This window comes from Leiobunum rupestre, chromosome 4 (genome assembly GCF_980474605.1).
Source record: "Leiobunum rupestre chromosome 4, qqLeiRupe1.1.hap1, whole genome shotgun sequence".
Taxonomy (NCBI): domain Eukaryota; kingdom Metazoa; phylum Arthropoda; class Arachnida; order Opiliones; family Sclerosomatidae; genus Leiobunum; species Leiobunum rupestre.
Window position 1 is genome coordinate 5,127,309 of NC_143387.1, and position 17,091 is coordinate 5,144,399.

Genomic DNA, 17,091 nt, shown 5'->3' on the forward strand with positions numbered 1-17,091 from the left:
GGAGTTGTCCAGTCGGAGGGGGAGAGCATTCCTGCTTTTCGTCGGTGGGTGGTTGCTTTGAATTATCTTTTGGGGAATCCGTTGCCTGAATCGGAGCTTCTGGGGCTTTATCGGAAGGTGGGCTCTGGGTCTGCCCAGGGGTTGCGGAAGGGGGAGACGGAAACCTGTGGAGGTCTCGAGTCGTTGGACATTGGGTCGGTGGTTCCGGAGCAGAGGGCGGAGTTAAATGCCTTATGTAGGGAATTTTCGTCTCTATTCTCGGAAAGACCTGGGAGGACGAAGGAGATTTGCCATCATATTAGGTTGAGGCCGGGGGTGGTTCCAGTTTCTGGTCAGCCTTATCCGCGGAGTCAGAGGGATAATGAAATCATAGATACTCATGTGGCGGAATTGTTGAGGCAGGGGTTGATTAGGCCTTCCAGTAGTCCTTGGGCCTCTCCTGTGGTGTTACAGAATAAGAAGAATTGGGAGAAGCGATTCTGTGTCAATTTTATTGCCTTGAATAAATTAACGGTGGCGGATCCTCAGCCGATGCCTAGAATTGATGAAATTATTGACCAGATAGGGAAACCTAAATATATATCTCGTCTTGATCTACGTTCGGGGTTTTGGCAGGTGGGGATGGCTCCTGAGGATGTTGAGAAGACGGCCTTTGTGACTAGAGAAGGGAAGCTGAATTTTTAGCAATGCCTTTTGGTCTCACGGGGGCTCCGGGGACGTTTCAGAGGTTTATGAATAAGGTCCTGAGGTATGCCCGTAGATATGGGGTTGCGGTATATTTGAACGATTTCGTCATAGCTTCACAGACTTTAGAGGAGCATATGCGGGCGTTGCGTTATGTTTTCTCGCAGCTTCGTCTTGCGGGTTTGACATTGCGTTTGGACAAATGTAGTTTCGCCCAGTCTGAAACTGTTTTACTTGGGTATAAAGTTAATTCGGAGGGGGTACGGTTGGATCCTGCGAAGATTGAGGCTATTAAGGAGTTTCCCCGGCCTACTAAGTTGAGCCAGGTTCAGCGGTTTCTCGGTATGTGTGGGTGGCATTCTCGTTTTATCCCTCAGTTTGCGGCGCTGACGGGTCCTTTGAATGGGTTAAAGGGAAAGAAACGGCGTTGGAAATGGGAGAGGGAGCACGAGGAAGCTTTCCTTGGGTTGAAAACGCAGATTGCAGAAGCTGCCATGTTGCGAACCCCCGATCCTGAGGGTAAATTTGTTGTGACGACGGACGCTAGTGGCCAGGGCATTGGGGGAATGTTGTCGCAGATTCAAAATTGGGTTGAGATGTCTTTGGGTTATGTCAGTCTGTTATTACGGGGGGGCTGAGTTAAATTATAGTACGCCCGAGCAGGAGAGTTTGGCTGTGGTCTATACGGTGAAAAAATTTCGGCACTATCTGGAGGGGCGGGAATTTACGGTGATCTCTGATCATCAGGGACTGTGTTGGCTCCTTCGGTTGAAAGACAAGAAGAGTCGGTTGATGCGATGGGCCCTTCGGCTACAGGAATTTTTACCGTTCGACATATGCCATCGCAAGGGGAAGGATAATGTGGTGGCGGATGCTTTGTTTCGTTGTTCTCTGGGTTCCGGTGTGGGGGTCAATATTGTCGATGGTGTGGATCGGTACGGGGGTCCTGAGGTGGGCCGTATTAATTCCATGATTTGTGATGAGGTACACACTGGGGGAATGGTAAGTCAGGTTTCCTTGGATGAGATAAGGGAGGCGCAGAAGCGGGATCCTTTTTGGGTGGAAGTTCGCGATCGGCTGGAACCTGATGAAAGGGCCTAGGAGATGAGGGGAGATTCTTTATTTCGGCGGGCTGAGGGGTGTAAACCGGCCAAAATAGTGATTCGTTCGGCTGTTCATGCATCCTTGCTGCGTGCTTTTCACGATCATCCTTTATCTGGTCATCGGGGGCGTACGGCTACCTACGAGAAGTTGGCTGCTAGATACTTTCACCCTAAGCTATATACTATAGTCCGGGACTATGTGCGTTCTTGCGAGATTTGTCAGCAGTATAAACCCCTGAATGTTAAGAAGTCGGGCTTAATGCTGCCCTCTACTAAGCTTTGTCCGGGGGATTTGGTGGGTATCGACATGATGGGTCCTCTTCCTGTAACCATGAATCAGAATAGGTTTTTGGTGGTAATCGTCGATTACTTCACTATATATGTTGAGATTTTTCCTGTGCGTAACATTACGGCTATATCGGTGGGTAAAGCTTTGGTCCAATATGTATCTCGACATGGCATTGCTGTCGGATAATGGTCCTCCGTTTATTTCGGGGCTATGGAAGAATGTTTGCCGACTCCTGAGGATTAGGCCCAAGTTGACTTCGCCGTATCATCCTCAGTCAAATCTTACGGAGCGGGTCAACAGGGTTTTGGGGGAGATGATTAGTATTTATGTGGCGAATTGCCATACTAAATGGGATGAGAATCTGCCTTTGAATCAGTTGGCCATCAATAGTGCTGTCCATCACTCAACGGGGTTTTCTCCATTTTATCTGCACCATGGTCACCTACCAACTTTGCCTTGGGACGATCGTGAGGGTGGGGATCTTCCTGAGGTGACGGAGGAGGACATTGTTGCTTATGAGCGGGGGCCTTTACTGGACTTGCAGTGCGCTCTGGATCGGGCCATCGATATTAATTTGGTGGCTAGTGAAAAACAGAAGTCGTATTATGATAAAGGATATAAGGATGGGTCTCTGGAGGTGGGGATCCTGGTTTGGAGGGTCAATCACCGGATCTCGAGGGCTGCGGATCGGATGTGTCGGAAGTTTTCTCCTCGTTGGTTGGGACCGTTCCGAGTGGAGAAGCGGTTGACTCCCCTCTCTTACGTTTTGACAGACGTGCTCACTGGCGAATCGGCAGGTACTTGGCATATTAGTCAATTGAAATTGTATTTATCGGGCTTGGACTTGGATGCGGTGGCTGGTGGGGTGGAGGTGGTTGATTTGAGTGGGACATCGGTGGGGTCGGATGGTATATTATCACCGGACCGCTCGCAGACGGAATTGGTTTCAGATGGGGTGGCTGCCGAGGGAGGTCCTTCGGGGAGTTTTGGTGGCGTATTGTTGGACTGTTCTCCGGTGTTAACGGCTCCGGGTGTTGTCTTGGTTGGTTCGGGGGTGGTATCCCTAGTTCCGGAATATTTGGCTCGAATTGATGGGGATGAGTGTGAACAGGGTTCTGGGGAGGTGTTGACCTTGCCGGGTCGTTATGGGTGGAATCGGCTGTTGGTTGCTCGGAAGGAGAGTCCTCGGCAGGACGTTTATTATATTACTCCGGGGCCGGTTCGGGAAAAGTTACGTCGCAACCTGAGGACTCGACCGCATCTGCGGGATCATCCTAGCCAGGGTCGGGTGTTGAGTTTGGATAATTTCACTTTTTCGTCTCGGCCGGTTGGGGGTCCTCCGTTTGAGACTGTTCGGGATGCCTTGTGGTGATTCGGTTGGTTTGTTTTCTTGGTCTGGGGTTTTTTTCCTCTGGTGTGTTTTTCCCGAGGCTTCCCTTTTTTGGGGAGGGGGAAGATGTAACGGGGAGCCTCGGTGGGTATTAATGAATCGGCCGGCTGAATAAAGAGTTTTTATGAGATAATTATTTGGTATTGTCGTTTTAATTCGGTTGGACTAACAAGTAACTCAGTAACCAAACCTTGGTCCCGCGTACCAATATATATGGTCCTTTTAATTGTTTGCGTTTATATATTTTACAGTTATTACCCTGTGTGAAAAGAAATTTTTGAAACACCCGTGTTTCATTTACAGCTAAAGCCATGATAGGGATCATCCTATTAGTTAAAGGGGCCAAATTCGTACTCACTGGAAATTTTAATCAAGATACTCTTGAACTTGAGCTCTCAAGGCAACGGGGAGCCAAAGGTTCCAATGAAAATCCCACAGTATACACCTTAGGGAACAATCGGGAAACTCTTCCTGTGCTTAAAAATTATAAAATTCCTGGCCATAACGTATTTGGAAACACTTCAATTGAGTCTGTGGAAGAATAATAATAAAATATATTTAGTCTCATAAAAGGTTATCACACACTATTTATTCAACCCTAACGACATTTGTTGTAGTTGCTTTCTTTGTCTGTCTTTTGCATTTGCTTTAGATTTTGCTGCTTGTCCATTGGCTATGGTATTGATGAAATTTTGAATGCAGTGATTCAACAACTTGTTTTTTCTTCTTCATTGAAATTATTCTAAAAAAACCACTCCATTTACCTAGTATGTATTCACTGCGCAACTTTAGAATATATTGCAGCAAAAAAATCGTGAGCGTCTGTTGTTAAATAAAATAGCCCTCCTCTCTCTTGGGCTTCTATCCAGGCATGTAGGTCTTGGGAGGCATTATCCTTAGTAGTGCATAATCTTTTTGATAGTGTAACACCAAAATCCAATTTCCTACTAATTGACCATAAAACAGATCCAATAACGTACATTGAAGTATCTTTTGCCTCTTCTAGTGGAATTCTGAGGTCGACTGGTTGGTTCTTTTTTGGTTCGGAACCAACTTCTACAGTTCTTCTTACCAAGGTGCTCATCGCAAACACCCTTTCTTGAATTTGCAATTCTTGGAAACCCTAGATTAGTTGAAAAAATTTTTGGTAGACTTCAACGATTTTTCAGTTTATTTATTAAGCATACAACTTATAAGCGCCCAATAAGGCAACGTTGGTAGTAGTAGTTTTGGCCTGCGGGAATGCCCCCGGGTATCGGATCCATTATGCAAGATAAAATTATCTGAAATGTTGGGGTCTAGGGTTTGTTAAAGAATTTGTGGACTCATTGTTATGTTTAGCTCCCTACTACGGATGGTACGAGGGTTCGATTTATGGAAAGAAGCTGGTTTACGAAGGGGGCTATGCCCGCACCAATAAGTTCAAGAAATACATTCCATGAATCCAAGCTGGGATGACAAGCGTTCTGGGTAGAAAAATAAAAGGTCCAATATCAGCAAATTCTACTTACTATTGTATGATTTAATGAATTGGGCAATCGCTCAATCTTCTTCCTATTTCTTATTCATTTGTTCATTTCGGTTGCAACTTTGTCCTCTATCCTTTCAGTTAAAATAACTCTTATTGCACTTTTGAGTTGAGACAGGTCTTTTAGAGGTGGCTTCAGTTTTTGACTAGGCTTTGGAATACTGCTTTTGGATATTTTCAGTAAATCCTTAACAATCCCAAATTATAATTGGAAGATTTACTTGTGTCAAGCTGCCTAAAGGGAAAAGCCGGGTGTTATTATTGATTTCTTGAAAAAAACCCATCTAATTCCTCATTAGTTAATAGTTCATCATCACTTGATACACTCATCTAAGATAAAGGAAAACATTTTAATTTTTCAAACTACATTATAAATATTATCTCAGGAGGGACGGTAGTCCCCATAGCAAGGTCCGGGAAAGTGACTAGCTTTTCGAGACCGAGATAGTTTTATCCCGAAGCAACTAAGGCCGATTTCAGCCCCTTGTATCTCCTCAATCACTCAGAGTAGCGAGAGAAGCAATATACCATGGGAAAGACCAGGCGCATACGACAAAAAAACTATAAATCTAGGGCTATTATGCTAATAATGCGACGTAGTTGAAAGATAGCCAAAATGTCAAAAACAACCTTTCCTCTTCTTCTTCTTGCAGACCGCTCTAGAGCAAATACCACTTATCCGAATTGCATAAAATTGGTGACCACCTTATCCACTTGTTATCCCCTGGTGGTGTTCCAAAGGATATGTCTCAGTGCCTAACCGTCATCGAGTTAATGAGGAAAACCTTAAGCCCCACCGCAATATTTTATGAAATTTTTTAATTGAGTCCAAACAGAACCTGTTTAATTCCGTGTTTTCGTGTCTACACTATATCTACAAATGTATTACCTAAACTATACAGTGATTTCAGTATCACGTGACACGACGTCACCTATGCTTTCTCCCATAGAGAAAAAATCCCGCACAAAAAGGCGGCCATAGCCAAAGCTACGAACTGAAACTACTCTATAGAACTCTTAAAATTAACGTGGCAAATTCCACTTAATCTGTCGACTCGGACATGACACGGGGACACTACACAAGCGTCTTGAGCAGCCAAAAATCTTGGGTACGAGTTGACGACAGTAATATCCAAAAGTGTTGGCCTGTATACTCGAAAGATCTGTATTTAATTTTTTATGAAAAAAAATATAAATATTCTCTAATAAACATAAAAAATATTATATCTATCTTCAAACTTAGTTCAGAAATTTCGTACTTTGTCCGTTAAAAAGCATGAAACAGTAATTTATTCAGACCAAAATATAATGATTATAGCTTGAAGTGTAGTTAAAACTACTTCTGTACTTATAATTATGCTTATAACTATAGTATAATTTTAGCCATAAATCTACCTGGGTGGCATAATGGTTAAGGTGGGGTGGCATAATGGTTAATAGTTCTGGAACTACAAATATATATGTAATATTTTCAAAAACTTTGAAGTTAAAATTCGCAAGGTCCTCTGCCCAACACTACGTCCTAATAACTCAGCCCATGAACGTAGTGAAATCAAACCATCTGCAAGGTCTTAAATTTTCCGTTGTCAAATCAGCAGTGGCGTAGACAAGGGTGCTTCCGTGTCAAAAACCCTCTCCTTGGATCTACCTTTAACTGTACAAAATGTTCACCAATTTTGCTACCCTCTCTTAACATTCACATACTTCGACACTCTCCTTGACGAATTTCTGGCTACGCCACTGCAAATTAGAAATATGGACTCGTTCTACATGGGCCTGTTCATAACCCTTGGTAAAGGAAAGCCCGCATATCACGCTACTTGACATAAACCCGCTAGACCTTGCACGGCCTTTTTTTATTCATGATTAAAATAGATCTTAACATTATTCCTTAAATAAATGAAATTGCAATATCACCTGAGAGTACTCTTATTTTCGCGTTTTCACGATAAGCAGACTGAACCCTGCAAATCACGTCTTCGTGTTGTGGACCCGGTGTAGAATCAAGTTACCTTTTACCCTCAAGTCATTTCTTTTATAAATTTGGTCTTTTAACTAGGAATCTAAATATTAAATCATTGCTTCAGAAAAATCCCTTCTATTCCTTATTATACACTTACTTATGCATTGCACATTTTTGTTCCTACCGATATTAACACAAGCTTTAACTAAAACCTTTCGACCCATTATGGTGTTTATTGAACAATTACAATAGCTTGTAAAGAAGTATTTTTACATTAATTTAATTTGTCTAATTAATCACTGTAACTTCGAGATGAGTTTTGTTTGCTAAGCCTAATTCTCCATTTTAAATTAAAATGACATCGCCTAAAAGTATATAACACAAAAACAGCGGCAATAACCTACTACCATCTGTATACAGTTTTTGCTGTTTTATTTAACAAATTGTTAAAAAGTAAAATAATCAAGAGAATATAGTAATTTTTGGGCAGTTCTAAAAATCCCGTTTTAGCCCCTGTAAGTTGCTTCAAAGTTCGATAGCTGAGCTGCTATATCTATCAACCAGCAATGACACAGATTCAAAGAGTTTTTCAGAAGAAACCATTCCCCAGGCAGTGGCGGATACATAAGTCTACCCAAGTCATCTGGGAACTTTTAATGCCCTTAATACAGGTGGCCGGGTTCTACTGCGTAATAGGGTGGTGATAAGTTCTTATGTCCCGCGAGCCAATAGCTCCCTACACTTAATATTGCCGTTTAACTCAACAATTTTTAACTGAGGTAGAAAACGAAGAAATCGGGGGCAAACCCTTTTAACCAGTTGGGACAGAACTTGCAACGCAGGAAAAATTGAGTTTTAATTCTGTGCCCCAAGCTGTGATCGAACAGTGCTTACCACTCCACAAGGCTAATTTGCAACCAGCAAAAATACAAAAATAATATATTTATAATAGTTCTTATGATTTATGTTTTCTAATCCGTTGAAGAGATGGTGCTCTAGACCTAAGATCAAGAAAGAACATAAAATGGATCTACGGAATAACACTGGAACAAAAACTTGAAGTTCCAGTTTTTCCTTGCGTTAATATGTTATTGTGATTTTACTAGTGAGCTAGAGGGATTGGAGGTTATGACCTCATAGAACGTCACCCAGCTAGAAAATTGTATACAAACATGGCAGCAATGGCTAAAGCTACGAAGTAAAAACGTGTGGTTGTTAACTGTATTAGCATATGTAACAATCACTCATAAGTGTCCTTCTGTTTGACATTTCCATGGATAAAACTCTCAATGAGACCTTGTTTCACACGGAATATACAATAAGCGGAATAAAAAAATTCTTCTGCAAAAAATAAAATAAATAAATAATAATAATCAGCTAGGCTAATGCCCATGTGAACACCTTAGACCTAAGCCATCAAGCGACTTTTAAAACCATTAATTCAGGTGGCTGGGTTAAAATGCGTAGAAGGTTGGTGGCAAGCCCTTTCTGTCACGCGAGCCTACAGCTTCCTACACTAATTTCCGCCTCCCGTCAGTTAAGCTGATGACGCATATTTCGTCACGCCGTTGGAAGTCACGTTATTTACGTCATATCCCGTGAACAAGGTTTAATTTAAGAAATTTTTTTATGGGTGTCTTATGAGCGATTATGTTACTTATGGTATTAGTGAGCTCACGTGGCCTGAATGACATGCGATGACCCTCCTATGCAGTATAACCCAGCCACATAAAAAATGGCATTGAAATTAAATTACTTACTTGTTTGTCCCCGAGACGATCACTATAAAATATCTATCTATCTCTTCTTGCCAGAAGTGTAATAAAGTTCTAAGTTAACATTCTTAACTAATTAAATCTTAACAGTTAAATGTTTACTGGGCGAATTCTTGGTTACAACAACTGAACTAATTTTCATTGTGAAATTCCAATATATAATATTGATAAAAACATTTAAATAAAAGGTCTTATCGTCGAATCATAAAGTTACAAATATACAAAAAAATTTACAGTGCCTTGACAGGGTGATTGTTTTTTACTAGATGTTATAGGCATGAAACATCTACCTTCGTAGACTCGCCAAAAATTTGGCGTCATCCAATGAGGTTGACTGGATATTGACAAATGGTTGACCCACGTGATAACAAAAAGAATTTGTTTTTGTTAACCGTGAGCCAAAGGCTTAGCTATGGCGTTGAAGAAAGTATCTGCATTATATTCTATTTTGAATAAATGTTTATGTAGGTTGGCGGTCTATTTAGATAATATATTTTAATGTCATTTTCTTGTTTGCTAAATATTGTAAAAAGGATAAATAAACAGACCAATGTATATAAAATAAAAAACAAATTGTAGCTCTGTGTTTTCCTTTTCTTATTACCTTCATCCAAGAGAAGAGCTATTCCAAATAACGATAACTTTCTTTTCCTATTATTATCACCCATTTTTAACCTAATCAATGAAATTCTAAAATTGAAATAGCAGACGCTTTCAAATTGGTTGCCCAAGCTCATCAAAAAACCGGACCAATAACAATTAGGCATGCGCATTTTTTTAAATTTAATTTCTTGTCGGTTAGGGTAACATGACTTAAGCCGGGAAGTGTGAGTTATATTTTGGATAACCCTGGGTACGCTTAAGCAATATTATACGTTTAGACAATGCTAAAATCTTACAAAACACGAGCTTTAGTATTAAACCAACAATTTTGGGTAATCGAGTACCCTGCTTCTGAAATATTGGAATTGATTTTATAAGCGTTCTCGATTTCTGTTAAACTAATAGCAACATTTTTTACTAAGGTAACACTGAATTTTTCAATCATTAGGTTTTGAAGCACGAAAGGTTATCCAAAATATTATTTTTAAGCAATAAAATAGTGCATGAATCACTCTTGTTATTAATGAGATTGGTTACATATATATTTGTACCGAATTACTATTATAAGCCAAAATTTTAGAAAATAATTCTCTGTTTGAAAATGAATAAAATCATTTTGTTTTTGGTAACAAAAATAATTTCAAAACTAAGCTGATAGCGATTAAAGTAAATTGAGGAATAAAATAAATTAGTAAATAAATTGAGAAAGAGCAATTTCACGAGAGAACAAAAAATGTAATTGTGTTAAATCAGTTTCTAGCTAAATATCCGATCTTGATCACACGTAAAACAATGGTCATATGATTATAAAATTAACTATTTGATATAGGTTGTTCTTCTTCTACCTAATTATCGGGCATTTACAAAGCCGAAATTGTAAGAGATGATAGAAGTGCTTCCACTGCAAACTGTGTCGTGCCTTTGAAGGTTAATTCTACATATATCTTTACAGGCTTGAAGTAGTTTGGAAAAGGAGCGATAGAAATTACATTTTTTAGCTTATATGGTTAACAGGGATATTTTAAGTAATAAAAACAACATACTGGGTACGATTACAGAATCTATGCCTGTCAAAGTTTATTAGCGAAATATGTTTTACAACTCTGGCTTTCACTTTAAACAAAACACCTGGTTTAGAAGTGGGAAATTGGTTCACGAATTTTTTTCCTGGTGAAAAAACTACCTTAGCTCGTCCTTTCTTCAAGTCTCTTAATATTTTAGGAAATAAATTGTTTTCCAAATTAAAAAACCAAAGTATCTAATTTACGATTCTGCTCCATTTCGTAAATTAAAAAAAATCCAAATGAATTTTACAAGTACACCTTAAATCAAGATTTCTCAGGTTATTTCTCTGTGCGAAGTATTTAGTGACTTCCTATATAAAGGGTGTTTTTTTTACTCGGAAAAGTGATTTTGTTATTGAGTGTACATTTTTTTAGGTGAAAATTTCCTTTTCGGTTTTCACGCTCACGATATTTCTACGTTTTCGATGACGCTCTGCAAGTTTCTAATCGATAATTAAAAAATTAAATTTTCTTAAACGTGAAAACGTTGGACAATTTCGATGAAAATTCGCTAGCAAGTGTCCATAACGTACACTTCAATTTTCAACACTCTTGAAAACACAGTTTTTGAAAAGAATCACTTTTCCATGCAAACAAAAACACCCTGTATAAGACATCAAAACTATGACTGACAAATAATAACTGGAAACTTAGCTAACATCTCAAGGCAACAATCGTTATACTTTTGTTAAGTTCATTCCTTCCCTTTTCATCCATGGGCAGCGGATATGAGTTTGTAACGCCGCTCACTGCGTTTGTATGCTCCGTATTAGCCACCCGTTTCTACCTTTCACAAGCCTTTGCTTCGTAATGGACATAATGCCTTGTGGAAACGTTGTTGTAACAATTGTTTGTTCAGACGTTTTGAGTAATTTCAAAGTTTTCGCATTTAATGTATTTTTGAATGAAAATAGTTAGGACAGGTTTTCGGTAAAAAAAGAATTTCGGTTTCATAAAATGTTTGTTAGAAAGTCGAACAAGAGGTCTTTTTAACAAATAAAATGATAACAGGTCAAGTACCTTTCGAATTTATACTTAGCGTAAACAAAAAAACCCAACAAATCAATTTTCAAAACAGTTATAGCATGAAATGACGTTCCACGAAGAAGGTACCGGGAATAACGAAAACAAATTCAAATAGATGACAATGTGGAAGATAGCGCTTATAAAAATTACAAGTTTATCGAATCCGTATTTGAACTCCTCTGATAATTTTGTGTTTCTTTCGCAATGTTTGTTTGTAGCATACTGCCGCTTCAATGCAAATGGCCATAACCGAGATAAAAACTCCAAGGACCCACAATCTGAATATTGGCCAAATAAAATGCGTCGAAGTTGCTTGCGGCGTAATCCTCAATGTCTTTGGTAGATCTTGATTTAATATTTCTCTGAGACGTTCCGTTTTAAGAAGCTGTTTAGTTTCCAGGAACCTTAAAACCCTAAGAAATATTTTTGAAATAATTAGTAATTGCGAAATGGTAATTAGTCAAATTAGAGACTGCTGTTGCAATCAGAGTTTTTCCTGACTTGATAACTAAGGGTCAAATTCTCCAAAACACCTTAAAGATATATAGCAGACCAATTCAAACTCAGGAAAAATCGTGGAAAAATAGCCAAAAGAAATTACTACATTAGGCTATAATTGAGCCCAAAACCTGACAACTAATACAGTATATTTGTCTAAAATAGCACAAATATATTTTTCCTTTCGTATGTTTTTTTATTTTTATTAAAATTTATTATTTCCCACTTTTTGGCATATTAGCCAGTAAAAGTATTATTCGCCATGTCGGTATTTACCACTTTTTGCCACATTATTTGACACCTGACATTTACCACTTCGGAACACTGAGTGACAGTCAGTGAGTTTCCTGTTCTTGGCCTAACAATGACGTTTCCGAAACAACTGTTTTGCTCAAAAAATCACTTAAACATGGCCAACACGGAAAAATACAGGCTTTGCACTTAATTCTTTCGAATACCGGAATCTCTCAAATTTTCTAACATATTTTGAATAAAGATTTCTATTTAAGCCTTGAAATGCTATAATCGATTACCGTTATTTTTTTCGAATATTGTAATTAATGAAAGCGTAGATTTATCAATTTCTTTGCCGAAGTTTATAAAATGGATCTTTTCTATTTGGATCCAAGAACGTATTGAAGTTCCTAAGTGGCGTAGCTAGGGGGTGTGGTGGGGGCCCCCCGCCATGGGTGCCACCCATTTGGGCGTGATTTGGGGGTGGCACCCGACCGTGAAAAAACAAAAACTTACTCAATCTAGAACTAGTAAGTATCACACCATGATATCTGCCCCGGGTGTCACCCATGCTAGCTACTCCATTGACATTAACATCGCGCAACAAACCGCGCATATTTATTTACAAATAAACTTAAACATTAGTTGCGATCACCTGCGTGATAAATTTCAAGAAAAATCTAGAGCAGACCAACTTTCGCTTCAAAGTATACGAGGGTAGAATTTATAATATTTGCTGTCCTAGTTTCTTAGGTACCTGAATTCATTCTTATTAAAAACTCACAGATAATTGCATCTTTTCTTTATGAACAAGGGTAGATCGTGTGAAAGGAAGAGATGTCTCGTTGTCACGAAGTAGTCTTCCCGTCCTTGGTACACCCGCTGGCAGAATTTGCTTTCTTTATTTAAAAGTAGAAAGTTCTCATTTATAGTAAATAAAACGGAACTGCTGCTAATCGCCCTATGGACATTAGGTCCCGATATCGTCTTCCTTCTCTTCAGGAATTCGTTGATCATTCTGGAACGATTTACTTCCTGTAAACGAAAGGAAAATAGTTGACACACATTTTTAACGTTTTGCACATTCCTACGATGCAGGCAATTATTAAACGGAAAGATCGATTCCATTTTAATGGTGGACGTGGTTCAATTAGTTGAACCACTGATGAAAAAGAAAATACATTTAGAATCAAGCTGAACGAAGAGAAGCATATTATTAAATTTAACAAATAAAAATGTTTACAAAGTCATCTAGTTATTGACATGTACAAAACCAAATACTTTAGAGGTGTTCTACGATTTGGAATACAGAATAATACCAAAACCTATTCTATCAAGAAAGCTGTATCTTAACTTTTTGAAGTAATCGGGCGTTAGCTATCGCGTCAGAACAAAACACACTGGTAGTGCTCGCTCGTGCAATAAATTAAATACAAATTGGCAATTGTTTTTACCAAAACATCATAGTCCCAGAAAAAGTGTTCGTATATATTTTTTATATCTGATCTAGTAAGTAGTTCCGGGATGGTGTCGATGTACTGTGCTCTGGTCGTGGCCAACTGCCCTTTCAGATTGGCCAGATAAATCCTGTTCAGGGTCAAAGAAACTCCCAGCAACCACCCGGACAGAACGAATCTGAATGCGAAGCGGCTGCTCAGTTCCTTTCCGGCTACGGAAAAAAGGTATGCAATTTAATCTTCCATTTTCTAAGATGGCGTCGGATTTCAACGAAAATCAACCTCGTTTGTTGGGTCAGCAACTTTTTGATTACTAACTAACAACAAAGTATTTTTCCCGTGATTTAAATAATAGATCTAAGAGTTGTTCTATATAAAATGGGCTGTTCCACATTTTAAAATGATTTAGTGTTTTAGACTTTATCAGTTTGTTTGGTTCAAATATCAATTATGAAGCTAGAGCGTGATCGATCAGGGTAATGTTTTTAGGCTACTCGAAGAATCAAAAATATTGAGAGATTTGGGTTAAAGGAGAATAAACTAAATCGAGATTTCTTCTGCTAACAGGCAAACGGTTTCAAACGAAAGAAGCACCAGCTAGATCAGATTCTGATAAAAACCGTAGTTTTAAAATTGCTCATTCAGGGCATTACGACCACAATATGTAGAATTCCTAAATTTTCAGAGTGTATATACCCAAAAGAAATATTCTTATTTAGAAAATTACTCAAGAACCTAATAGAAAGTTTTCAAGCCAAGATTGTAGGTCTTACTGAAAACCTACGGGGAAAATTGTTTTGTTTGATCTATTTCTTGTTCACTTATGAGGGCGCGAAACATGTCAAGTTTATACTACCACCTCTATTGAAAAATATTTGATCTTACATTTCTAGATACAATAATGCATTTTTGTATGAATGTTTGGCTCCTCTCAATGTTATGATGCAGAACCAGTTGAAAATAATTTTTCTTTCTAATAGACCTCGGATAGTAAAGACTCAGTAAACCTTTTTACCGCATTTTAATGTGTTGTTTAATTTTCCGTCAGGCGCAAAGGTCAATAATACCAATATTACATTTTTCGCCATTATTATCAGTTATTCATTAAAATTAAATATTCTCGTGAACAGAGGGTTTTTAGCTTAAATTATTATCTGTGCATGTACACCTAATGCTACTCGAGTTAGATGTGGGCTAGATTCTATCTTAACAGTAGATGGACTCATAGCACCTCTAACTGATTTGTTCGCAACTTCAACAATATTGGGAAAGTCGATCTAAGGTTTCGTGGTGACGGGAATCAAACTACCGACATGGAAGATACCTGGTTTGTCAACAGTCAATGTCTAGAGTGCTCTACACCGTAAAAACTTTCATACGTATCTTACAACTCTGCATCGGGAACTTAATGATTTAGATATGTATTGGCGCAATGACATTTGTAACTGGAACAGTAACAAGTCTCAAAAATATATGGATATACTGCGTCAAATCTTAGATGAAGGATCCTTCTCGAGAGCAGAGCCTTTGACTCGCCAAAACAACCACGTGTAAAATGCGGATTCCTTCATCACCATCAAGAACAATTTCTAGGCTTGTCTTGTCAGCCATACGTTTCACCTATATTTTATCCAAATCGTCTTGTCAAACCAATATACTTAGCCTTCCTTCAAAACGAACTAATAAACGAGTTCTACTTAGGCTGATTACCGACGACGTTGTTTACAGCATGACGGAGCACCAGCCCACCAACATCATGGCGTGCCGATTATCTAACCGCCGAGCTTTCTCAAGGATGTATTGGAAAGAATGGTCCCGTTTAATTGCCTCTTAGATCACCTGATCTAACACCGATCGAATAGTTAACCTATGGCTTCTTCAAGGAATACATGTACCAAACGTAGGCGAGAGAATTATTGAAGCTCGCAGTCTTATAATTCAGCAAGTCAAACAAATGAATTTTCGTTATATGCTTCATCGTGAATGGAATGGCGGAATGAAGAATAATAGAGCCATACGTGTAATGGCAAAATATTTTTGATTTAATAAATAAATGTGGTTTTTCTGACATTTGCAAAATCTTAAAATTGGTATTGAAAAATTCAAAATTCTAAGTTGTATACTTTTTAAGAAAAATATCTTTATCGAACAAATTGAAACACCTTTATACGAAACAAAAAGAAATGTTTGTTGAAAGAAGGAATGTATTAGTCTATATTATTCAGTGTGTCCTAATTTGATTGGCCCAGGCGTTTTTCTCAAAAACTATAGTTGCTAGAAATGTGAAATTTTGATTTTTTGAACGATAGGTGGTAGACGAAAACTTTCAATCAACAAGTTGTAGAGCGTACTCGAAAACCTTTAATGAAATTGGTTTGGTCAAAAACAAACAATTTTCCATTAAAATACGACATGAAAAAAAGTTGGTACTACCCAAAAAGGTGTACGTCTCATGAAAAAGAAAGAGAAACCTATCTAATTTGAAATGATCGTATGTTTGTAAAGATAAAAAAGGGTTGTTTTTTTAAGCCAAATCATTTTAAATAATTTTTTAGAGAGAATGCCATTTTCATAGTAGAATTCCAGAATTCGCGCATCTTATTTGGGGCAAGAAGTCCACGAAACCGTCTAATTTATGCCAACTGAATTTCCCACGTGTTTTTTATTTTACACTACTCTGTAGCTTAAAGTGTGGCTCCATTTAAGTATTTCAACAGACACAGCTTCGTTTTAAAATCATTCTCTGAACGTACTCCAGTAAAATAAAAAGATGCCTCGTTATACCACTGAACAGCGGTCCAGGATGGTCGAATTATACTACGGAGGTGGTCAACGAAATGCACGTGAAGTGAGTCGATTATTTCAAATGTTGTATCCTGACATGCGTCAGATTTATAGCCCGGTGTACTGTAAGATTCAAACCACACCACCGGAGGTCTATCATTATAATGCCCTTCGCCAGCGTCCACAAGCCCGGACAGGTGACAAAACCAGCATGGGTAGCAGAACCCCACTACTGATGGCCTCACCCTTGACGCAAGCCGCAGCAATGGGCAAACCAATCCCCACTTCGCACACAGCAGTGGGATTTAGAGCGGATGCTTTGGCAACTTCGGCCGACACCCTACCTACGAAGGTAGAGAGCCAAACCCATTGGAAAGAGCTCCTAAAGGGGAACGGCGAGCACACAGCAGTCCTAGTAACCCGGCACAGCGGGCACCGGATATCCCGGTGGGAGTCCAAAAGGCCGGGAAACAGGACCGCCGTGCCCACATACGGAGGCCCGCAGCCCCACAGCAGGCTACCCAATCCGCCGAGGCCAAAGCCCAGTATCCAGCCCACACCTGACCGAAGTTGGAGATAGGACCCTTTGGACGGAGCTAACATCTCCCAGTGCGCCACCGCCCGTATGGGTTACAAGAGCCGGACCCCGACTTTCCGGTAAAGCCACCAGTTATTGCACACCCTAACCCATTT

At 39.1% G+C, this 17,091-nt stretch overlaps 1 protein-coding gene across 2 annotated transcripts; it reads right to left on the reverse strand.

Moving 5' to 3' along the window:
- Positions 1-11,503: 11,503 nt before the first annotated feature.
- Positions 11,504-13,943, reverse strand: LOC149945924 (uncharacterized). Of its 2 annotated transcripts, none has more exons than XM_090173258.1 (3): positions 13,612-13,943; positions 12,942-13,175; positions 11,504-11,838 (listed from the first exon to the last, which is right to left on the reverse strand). In XM_090173258.1, the coding sequence occupies exons 2-3, from the start codon at positions 13,172-13,174 to the stop codon at positions 11,580-11,582; spliced, it is 492 nt and encodes a 163-aa protein (XP_090029384.1). In that variant the 5' UTR covers position 13,175; positions 13,612-13,943; the 3' UTR covers positions 11,504-11,579. The 2 variants fall into 2 exon arrangements, with proteins under 2 accessions (XP_090029384.1, XP_090029383.1); XM_090173257.1 differs by having other exon boundaries at positions 12,942-13,192.
- Positions 13,944-17,091: the final 3,148 nt, after the last annotated feature.

Coding starts and splice junctions, on each gene's coding strand:
- LOC149945924 (XM_090173258.1), bottom strand. CDS start 13,174: ATGATCAACGAATTCCTGAAGAGAAGGAAGACGATATCGGGACCTAAT. Junction 11,839..12,941: donor AAGAAAAGATGCAATTATCT/GTGAGTTTTTAA, acceptor AATATTTCTTAG/GGTTTTAAGGTTCCTGGAAA.